At 36.2% G+C, this 10,291-nt stretch overlaps 1 protein-coding gene across 1 annotated transcript in view; it reads left to right on the plus strand.

Annotated features, from left to right (window-relative positions):
* Positions 1-6,820, plus strand: part of LOC124961151 (protein adenylyltransferase SelO-like) — a 44,604-nt gene extending 37,784 nt beyond the window's left edge. Inside the window, exons 20-22 of the mRNA XM_047519893.1 lie at positions 2,227-2,306; positions 2,958-3,013; positions 5,933-6,820. Of these exons, the coding sequence (XP_047375849.1) occupies positions 2,227-2,306; positions 2,958-3,013; positions 5,933-6,104 (308 nt within the window). The 3' untranslated portion in view covers positions 6,105-6,820. The remainder of the gene's footprint in view (positions 1-2,226; positions 2,307-2,957; positions 3,014-5,932) is intronic.
* The last annotated feature ends 3,471 nt before the right edge of the window (positions 6,821-10,291 follow it).

Raw genomic sequence — 10,291 nt, forward strand, 5'->3', positions numbered from 1 at the left:
TGCCTATATTTACCACCAAGTTAATCCTTATCAGGGGATCACTGCGCCGATTAGGTTCAACTTATAACCCAGTCATTTCACCTCTAAACTTTCTTTGTATTGTCTCATATATGAGCTTTTTATGTAAAGACTGCAAATATTCTTTTTGTATATATGTGTTTTTATTATTAAGGAGTTCTATATGAAAATAAAATCTTGCAGAAAGAATTTTAAAAGAACCCTTAATACTTCATCCAAATACAATTACTATTTACATTTTCATGCATTTACCTCTAATTTCTCTTTTTCTATGTTTTTTTTTTTTTTTTTCTTTTTTGGTACTGGGAATTGAACCCAGGGGCACTTAACCCTGAGTCCATCTCCAGCCCTTTATTAAAATTTTTATTTTGAGACAGGGTCTTACTAACGTTGCTTAGGGCCTCCCTAAACAGCTGAGGCTGCCTTTGACTTGTGATCCTCCTGCCTCAGCCTCCTGAGCCACTGGGATTGCAGGTGTACACTACCCTGTCCACCTTTCTATGTGTTTTGATGAGGAGAAAACAGAGTAGGGTCATAGCATGGTACAATATTCTTTCTTTGTCTCTCCCTGCTCTCCTTCCCTTTCTTCCTTCTTCCTGTCAAACCCAGGGCCTTACACATTCCAAGCATATGCTTTCCCACTAAGCTATACCCTATCCCCTATGGTATGATTTCAGATATTTTATTCCACTAAAAATAAATTAAGCATATTTTCTTGCTATTTCATTCTTTTTTTTTTTTTTTTTTTGTACTGGGAATTGAACCGGGGGCGCTTAACCACTGAGCCATGTCCCCAGCCCTTTTTGTTTTTTATTTAGAGAGACAAGGTCTCATTGAATTGCTTAGGGCCTCGCTAAGTTGCTGAGGCTGGTTTCGAACTCTCCATTCTCTTGCCTCAGCCTCCCAAGCCACTGGGATATCAGGCGCACACCACCACACCAGGCTTAAATATTTTTAAATTTGTTCTTGTTAGTTATATGTGACAGTGGAATGTATATGCCATGTTATACATATATGGAGTATAACTTCCCATTCTTCTGATTGTACATGATGTGGATTTACATTGGTTATGTGTTCATATATCCACATAGGAAAGTTATGTTGGATTCATCCTACTATCTTCCCTATTCCCATTCCCCCTCCCGCTGCCCCCCACCTGCTTATTGTGAATTATCAGAAAGAACATTCAGCCTTTGGCTTTTTGCATTTTTGCAGTGCTCAGGATTGAATCCAAGGCCTTTTGAATGTTGAACAATCACTCTATCACTGAGTTACACTCCCAGTCCTATACTATATATTTTTTATGGCTGCATAATATTTCTTTGAAAATGCATGTAATGTTTACTTAACCATTCCCTTATTGTTAAATATTTTTTAGTTTTCCTGTAATATAAATAATGCTTTTTTATGTTTAAATGTATTTCCTTATTACTATATTCCTACAGAAGTAGAATTACTGGACCATAGGACCCTTAATTTTTAGATTATCTATTATACTGGCAGATCTTTAAAACTAAGTTGAAATGGAATAGATATGTTCTCTTCGTTTTAGTTGTTTGGAAACTGATGCTGGGAATCATGTAACTGATTTCTTTAGAATTCTCAGAATTTCTGTTGGGCCAATGGGGAAAGCATGCCTCCTCCCCACCCAGTTGATAAATCATTTTAGAAACGGCTCATCTCAAATAAAGACATGGTTCCCAGAATTTTCAAAATGTACCACTATCGAAGTACTTTTTTAATATAAAAAAAGTATGTTATTTTCAAAAATACAGATATATAAAAGTTTTATCATGTGACCTTTCCTGTTTGCTGCTAGGTCAGACCGAAGTTCTGTTGCTTGCAGATGCTAAAGGCAGAAACTCTTTTTATTCCTCCACCCTCCATGTGGGCTACTAGGCCTAATGCAAATGAACTATCTACTTTCTCTGAGCTTTATGAAATGCTTAATAAGCCTACAATGATGAAAAAAAACAAATTAATGATGAAACTGAATAAAACAGGTAAATCATAATGCTAAAATGTTTTTATGAATCATAAAAATACTCAACATTATTTAAATAAACACTCAAAATTGTCTGATACTGACACTTCTCTTTTGAGCCAGCAAAGTTTTTAAAAGATTAACAAATTTCACTGGTGACTTAACATGGCCTTTGTTCTCTCAGTAATTTATTGTTCTAAGTTTCTTTTCTCCTCTGGGTTAAGCTATTAACCCTAGGTATGTACTCAAGAACTGGATGGCTGAATCTGCAGTTCAGAAAGCAGAAAAAAATGATTTTTCAGAGGTAAGATGGTTGACTTCTCTGGTTTATTTTTATTAATTTTACATGTGACATGTCTTAAATGCACTTATTTTGTTTATAAACATTCTCAACCATACCATCACCGACACCAGCTTCCCACATTCAGTCTGCCTGTATTTTCTTGTTTACCAGAGATTCATTTTCTCTTATTTTCTACTTCAATGTGTTCACATTTTTAATTACTCATTTTCATTTTAAATATACATATGTACATTATTCGAACATCTGAGGGTCTGATTCTGCTGTTTATTGTTTGTGTTTGAGCATTTTGAGTTGAGGGCATGTTTTTCCAGAGGGAATAGTTAGCATTTGCTCCTATCAGGTTAGAATTATCATGTGCTTTACCAGGGCACTACCAACCTAGGTTCATTTTAAATTAATCTTAGCAGCAATGAAGATAAATCAACTAGAGCTACACACATCAGCATGAATGAATCTCACATATAATATGAAACAAAACAAGAAGGAGACAGAAAAATTTATACATTATGTTACCAATTAAATATAGTAGAAAAACATGCAAAAACACACCAGGACCATGCATTGTGGCTTCAGCCATATTGGAAGTATTTGATTTCAAATCTTTCATAATCGATCGTTTAAAGATACATTACACGTAATGTATTCCTTTAGGCCAAGAATGGCCCTGGCGCTCACGATGTCAATGAGCAGTCCTACACCTGGAGCAGGTATTATTGATGAGCTGGCCCTTTCTCTCTAAAACTTATCACAGCCTCCGATGTGCTCACAACATGCTGTGTCGTCACTGTCGACTAATCAGAGATGGCATGTGAGGGAAACTGTTTTTGCTATTTCTAATTCAGAACTTGCGTTCACTTTTTATTTCAGTAGTCTAACTAGCCTGACAATTTTAGGTTTTCACTTCAGAAAATGGAATATTTTAAATGTAATCTTTTTGTGGCATTAAGGAAAACAAAGAGAAGGAAATAACTCAGCACTTATCACTAGATAAATTTATCTGAGCTGGGAAAACTAAGGGTTGTTTTGTTGGTCTGTTTCTCCTGCCTTCCTAGCTTATATTCTTTCTCTTTCTCCAAATTATATTTGATTAATAATTTGTTGCCTACTGGGTGGAGTGGGAGAATAGGATTTCTTAAGTTCAGGCAAACATTCAGATTGATATGACTTTTGTTTATTTTCCTGGTGTAGGGGATTGAACTCAGGACCTTGTGCATGCTAGGCAAGCTCACTACTATTGAGCTATATCCCCAGATTGATTTGACTCTTTTAGACCACACATGGCCCCCATCAGCACAGAATGATAGAGGACAGGTACATAGCTTTCAAGAGGGCAGCATCAGGTTCCTCGTGTTCAGGAGTTTTTGCAACAGTACACACCAGCAGTAAGTCAGCCAGAGTGCAGGAGATGAGAGCCACAGTGGGAAGATTCAGGGGTCTCCTTGGCCTAAAGATGCTACCCAGAAACCAGTCTTTCATCACAACATGATAGGCAGAGTTTCCGAAGTCCCCACAACAGACAGTACCTACAGGCACCACACTTAGGAAAGCCCAAAGCATTATATCAGGTATTTCCAGTTCTACCAGTCCGTAAGCAATTATCAGTCATAGTAAATATTGTATGGTGATACCGTTCACACACCACCTATCAGGTTATCAGGGGAACAGACCTAGAAACTAAAGATCAAATTCTCATGCAGGGGAGGGAAAAGAATATGTTAAACCTTTGTACGTGTAGCCCTTTTTATCTGTAATTGGTTTTCTTTTTCTTTCATCAAATATTTCTTGAGAATCCACTCAATGCAAGCCACTGGGGAAAAGTATAAAAATCTACTTGAGGCACTTTTAAACTAGTAGGTGAGATTGATAGTCATGTGGCTAACTTCAGTAAAAGGGCATGGCTAGAAAATACCCAGGGAAAAGTTCCAAGAGGGGCTCTGTTTATCAGATGCAATGTTCCTATTTAAACATTAATGACGCACATGGCCAAGAAATAAGTGAAATAACAATGTTCAGCATTCTTAGGAATCAGGGAAATGTACTCCACTGCATTCATCTCACTCCAGTTAAAATAGAAATCAATACAATACAATAGAATCAATACAATAGAATCAATACAATAGAATACAAACAGTGATAAATGCTGGTGAGGATGTGAGGGGAAAGGAACACTTATACATTGTTGTGGAATTGCAAATTGGTACAACCACTGTGGAAATCAGTATGGGGGTTCCTCAAAAGATTAGGAATGGAACCACCACGTGACCCAACTATTACCACTCCTCAGTGTTTATCCCAAAGAATTGAAGTCAGAAGAGTACAGCACACACGCATGACCGTTTACAGAAGCACAGTTCACAATAGCCAGATTATAGAGCCTGTCGGCAGATGAATGGATAATGAAAATATGACTATATATATATATATATATAACTCAGTCATAAAGAAGGAAATTATGTCATCTGCAGGAAAGTTGTTGGAACTGGAGAGTATTGTTAAGCGAAATAATTCAAGACTCATCACGTCAAGGGTTGTATATTTCTCTCATGTGGAGGCTACAGAGAAAAAGGGAAAAAAAAGTTTGAGGAACTCATGAATTTAGAAGGGAGAACAAAGAGTAGAAGAAGGAAATCAGGGGGAGGGAGGAGAAAAGGAAAGGGGAGGTACTGGGAAATGAAACTGACCAAATGACACTATATACATGTAGTAACATGTCAGAGCGAATCCCACCATTATGTATGATTATAATGCACAATAACATTAATTAAAAATAAAAGTTAGTGATACTGCTGGACATGCGGCACAAGCCTGTAGTCCCAGTACTCAGTCAGCTGAGGCAGGGTGGTTGCTTGAGCCTGGGGTTTGAGGCCAGACTGGGTAAGACCCTGTCTCAAAAAAAAAAAAAAAAAAAGTGATATAATAATATGGTCTTTTGGCTTTATTTTCTTAGTGTAGATAATCATCCACCTTTTTAGTTAGTTCATTTGTATTTGTTTCGTTTGAGACAAGTCTCGCTCTGTTGCCCAGGCGGGCTCAAGTGACCCTCCTGCCTCGGCCTCCTTAATAGCTGGGACTATAGCCGCACACCACCACTTCCAGCTTCAACCACCTTTGTCTCTCATAATGAAGCATTTACTTTACAACACCTGAGGAAGTCACAAAATCACTTAAAATACACATTTTGGTTTTGGACTTATTGTTGAAAGACACGTGACTTAGTTGCCTCTGTTTATTTTCACGGGGCAGAATTCCACGAGGAAGCAACGTGAGCTGGAATCCATGCCCTTGATTTGGGAAGTTTGCAAATCATTAACAACCTTTTATTTTTCAAAATATTTTAGAAAGCTATGATCTTCTTAATTCTGTGAAGGGATCTTGAAATTACTGGGATATATTTGTAGTCTTTGTGGCACTATGTATATTTGTTTGCTCTCTCGTTTTGGTCCAAAGTAGTACTTAAAGAACTTTCTGTGGAATAGAACAAATTCTAAGTAATAATTATAGTTGAGGTTTGGATACAAGATAAAATGTATCAGATTTAAAATGTTCCTTGCCACTTTAGAAATTTAGAAAATTAGAAGTGTCCTGAGTAAGAAACTCTGTTTTGCCTACTTGAATTGTTTAACTAGGTTCGTCTTCTCCAGCAAGTACTTCGGCGTCCTTTCCAGAAGCATCCTGCCGCTGAGAGGGCCGGCTATGCCTCACCTACTCCTTCTTGGGCCAAAGATCTCAGAGTTAGTTGCTCATCTTAATTTGGGAGCAACCAATTCAGAAATAACCCTATTATTTAACTTAACATAGAATAATCTATTTAATAAATTCTTAATGACCATCTACATTTTGATGACAATCTCACATTTAATAATGATTACATACAAGAGTATTTTTAGCCAAATGAATTGGACCTTCTTATTTGAAACATCTCCATGACCGTTTTTATTCTAATCAAAAACTTAATGGAAAAGGAAAATGTTTTTAGCAAACCATGTGAGTTAATCTGAATGACTAAGAAATCTTATGACGGTTTTTTAATCAAAATGGTTTGTAAGTATTCATCTATTACTTACTAAATATTATGCATTGGGGTACATTGATAAGTATGTAGTTTAATTGTACTCTTAGAAGATTTTTTTCTATTATGGAATTTTCAAACATTTACTGAAGTAGAGAAAATAGTTTTATGAACCCAATTGACATTTACCATCATACTAGGCATAAGTGCATGGCCAATCTTTCCTCATCTATATAGTCACATTCTTCCTCTGTATTCCTACTTACTGTTTTAATTAAAGTATAATTTTTATATCCACAATTATTTTTAGGAAAATCTAGACATTGTTTTATTTCCTCTACAAATATTTCTGTATGCATCTCCAAACGTTAATATCTTAAAACTCATACACCCAAAGGACTTAAAATCAGCATACTACAGGGTTTATAGCAGCTCAATTTACAATAGCTAGATTGTGGAACCAACCTAGATGTCCTTCAATTGATGAATGAATAAAGAAACTGGTATATATGTATACATAATGGAATATTACTCAGCCATAAAGAAGAATAAAATTATGGCATTTGCTGGTAAAATGAATGAAGTTGGAAAATATCACCCTAAGTGAAATAGGCCAAGCCCAAAAAACCAAAGACCAAATGTTTTCTCTGATAAGTGCGTGACAATTTGTAACAAGGGGGTGGGTGGCAGGGGGAAGAGAAGAATGAAGGAACTTTGGATGGTGCAGAGGAAAATGGGATGGGAGAGGGTGGGGGCGGAAACAGAGTAGAATGAAACAGACAGTATTACCCTATGTATATGTATGATTACAAGAATGGTGTGAATCTACATTGTGTACAACCATAGAAATGAAAAGTTGTACCTCATTTGTGTACAATGAATCAAAATGTGTCTATAAAAATAAAAAATATTTTAATTAAAAAAAAAAAAACAACTCATACAGACCAGGTGTGGAGGAGCATGCCTAAGTTCTGGCTACTCAAGGCTGAGGTGGGAGGATTGTTTGAGACCAGGAGTTTGTGGCTAGCCTGGGCAACATAGTCAAACCCCATCTCATCAGTGGGGGTTGGGGTGGGGGGGGGAGAAAACTCATTCAGACCTCTGATACCTTTCTTTATCACTTTAAGACAAATTAACAATTAGTCCCTAATGCATCAAGTGAATTTTCAAATGTTTTTACATTGTTCCAATTACAAGTTACTAACATCATCATTCTTATTTTATTTATTTGTGGTACATGGGATTGAATCCAGGGCCTTACACATGCACACAAGCACTCTGAGCCGCATCCCCAGCCCATCATTGTTATTTTGTAGTTACTTATTTTAACTGGGATCCAAATAAGGACTGCACATTGAAATTAAGTGATAATACATCTTTGATATCTTTTGGTGTCTTTGGGTATATTACCTGTATATACGTACATCTTTTTTTCCCTTGGTTTTTCTTTTCTTTTCTATTTTTTCCTTTTCTTTTTGTGGTCCTTGAGATCTCATCTAGGACCTTGCACATGGTAGGCAAGTGCTGTACCACTAAGCCACACCTCTGGACCAGTTTGTTTGTTTTAGATTGAAGAACCCAATTTGTTTATTCCATAGTGTTTCCCACAGTCTGCATTTTGTTGCTTGCCTCCTGTGGAATTTAGTATATTTTTACATCCCCTATTTTTCTATAGAGATTTAAACATTTAAAATTGATACAGTTTGCAGAAATACCATCAGAAGGCAAATGTGTACTTCCATCAGGAGCTACATAATATCTGTCTCTTGTTGTGATACAGCTGTTATATCATCGCCTTGACCCACTGATGTAATAAGGGTTACAAAATTATGCTAATATAATCATATTATTTATTAACTGGTATCCCTCTATGAAGAAAAAAAAATTAGAAAAATCCAGAGAATACAAAATGAGATGCTAAAAATAGATATATAACTGCAGTAAGAGCAAAAAGAATACATTTGCCAGTTCAAAGATAGTAACTGCTGAATTAGATATAAACACAACAAATTCTGCTTAGATGCTATTTATAACTAGCAACCCGAGAACATAATGGCAGAAAATTTGAAAGTGAATGAATGGGAAGATTTGTCAGGCGAACAACTGAAAAAAGGATATAGTTGTATGAATATACAATAGCAAGTAAGCATATTACATAGATATATCATTCAATTCTCCAGGAAGACCTATAACTAAATTTTGATTATATTTACTAAACTGTGTCAGAATATACAAGGTGTAGGTTTTCAGAACAGTGAAAGGATATTAACAAATCTACCCTCATAGAAGGAAATCTTACATCCCTTTTAGCAATTGATGGCTAAGCACATCAGGTATTAGATGTTGGAAGATTGAACAACATATTTAATCTTGTTCTAAAGAACAAATACACACATTCTACACAAAAATACCTGTACCATCTGTAAGAACTGACAACACCACAAGTCATAAAAAAGTCTCAATAAATTTCAAAACCCCAAGCTAATATAAAATAAGGAAGAGAGAGTGAGAGAGAGAGAGAAGAAATGCAGGGGTGGAGGGGGGGAGGGGGGAAGGAATTCCATCAAAAAAAAAAAAAAAAAAGGAAGATCAGGGGAATATAAGAAGGAATTGAGGGGAAGGGAGGAAGGACAGGATAGGGCAAAAACAGTGGAATAATTCTGATGTACATATAATGAGTAGACTACGGTGAATCTCACCATTATGTATATCTATAAGACACTAATTTAAAAAAAAAAACATATAAGCAAATAGATCAGTAGATTAGAGGAAAGGGAATAGGGGGAGGGAGGAGAGGGAAGGTAAGGGTAAGGATAAGTATTGGGGACTGAATTAGAGTAAATAATATTCCATGCATTTATAATTATATCAAAATGAACCCTAATGTTATGTATAACTGATATGAATTAATACAAAAATGAAGAAAAATAAAAAAGCTTCCAAGACTCAATTATTAAGTTGGATAATCTTAATACCATACTGCCAATGTTTCTTTGAACAAATCAAATATGTGAATCACATAATAAAGGTTTCAATGTTCTCCTTTTGAAGACTTCCTTCAGATCCTATCATATGGCAGGTTAAATGTCTCCCATAAACTGTGATGTTGGTTGCAGTTGATCTATTATATGGGTCTTTGTCCTGATGATGTTATGTAAGAAATTTTATAGTTTTTATGAATCAAGATATGGGATTACTGTCTTAATCCTTGTACTCTTTCCCTCATCCCCAGCTCTACCCTGGCTTTTGCATTTACCCACATCCAGACACCTCTTGGCTTCATGGAAACAGAATGAATTTTGCTTTGCTTCCAGGGCTAACCTAAATAATCCCATTCAAGTAAAGGAGCTGTCTGTGAAGGCCTTCCGGTCAGATACCAAAGACTCTGTTCCACTGAGTGAAAACTGCAGAGTTCATGCAGTTTGGATGCTGGTGCTTGGGTCCATCAAAAGCAAACTTCTGCCCAGGACTAACTAAAAGCAGCCCAGATTTCTAAGTCTTCTGACAATAAATACATTAATAGTGGATTCGTACTCATATAAGAGAGATCAAAATGGACCTACCATGTGGGTCATCCCGAGACGCAGCATATTAACCCTTTGGTCAGCTATAATTATGTCAATATTTTGATTACAAAAGTAATTCTCTTCAGTATCTTGCCTAAAATACACATCATCAAATGTTAAAATTCATGAAGAGTGTAATCAGTTTAATTTTTAGTTTTTTCCCCTATAAAAGTGTATGGTATAGATGAAAGTTAGAAGACCTGGGATGTGATCCATCTCTGTGGCCTGATTTCTTCCTTGTAAAGATAAGAAAATGTTGAAGTGACACTTTTGGGGTTTTCTCTGAATCCCATTACAACCACATACCTTTCTTCTACTCTCCAAAGTCCCCCTGTCCTACTCTCTGGACCCCTCCTGATCCACAGCAAGGGGTTCCTGTGACCCCTTTAATCATGTTTGGCTAAAGATGA

The sequence above is a fragment of the Sciurus carolinensis genome, chromosome 12 (genome assembly GCF_902686445.1).
Source record: "Sciurus carolinensis chromosome 12, mSciCar1.2, whole genome shotgun sequence".
In the NCBI taxonomy this organism is placed as follows: Eukaryota; Metazoa; Chordata; class Mammalia; order Rodentia; family Sciuridae; genus Sciurus; species Sciurus carolinensis.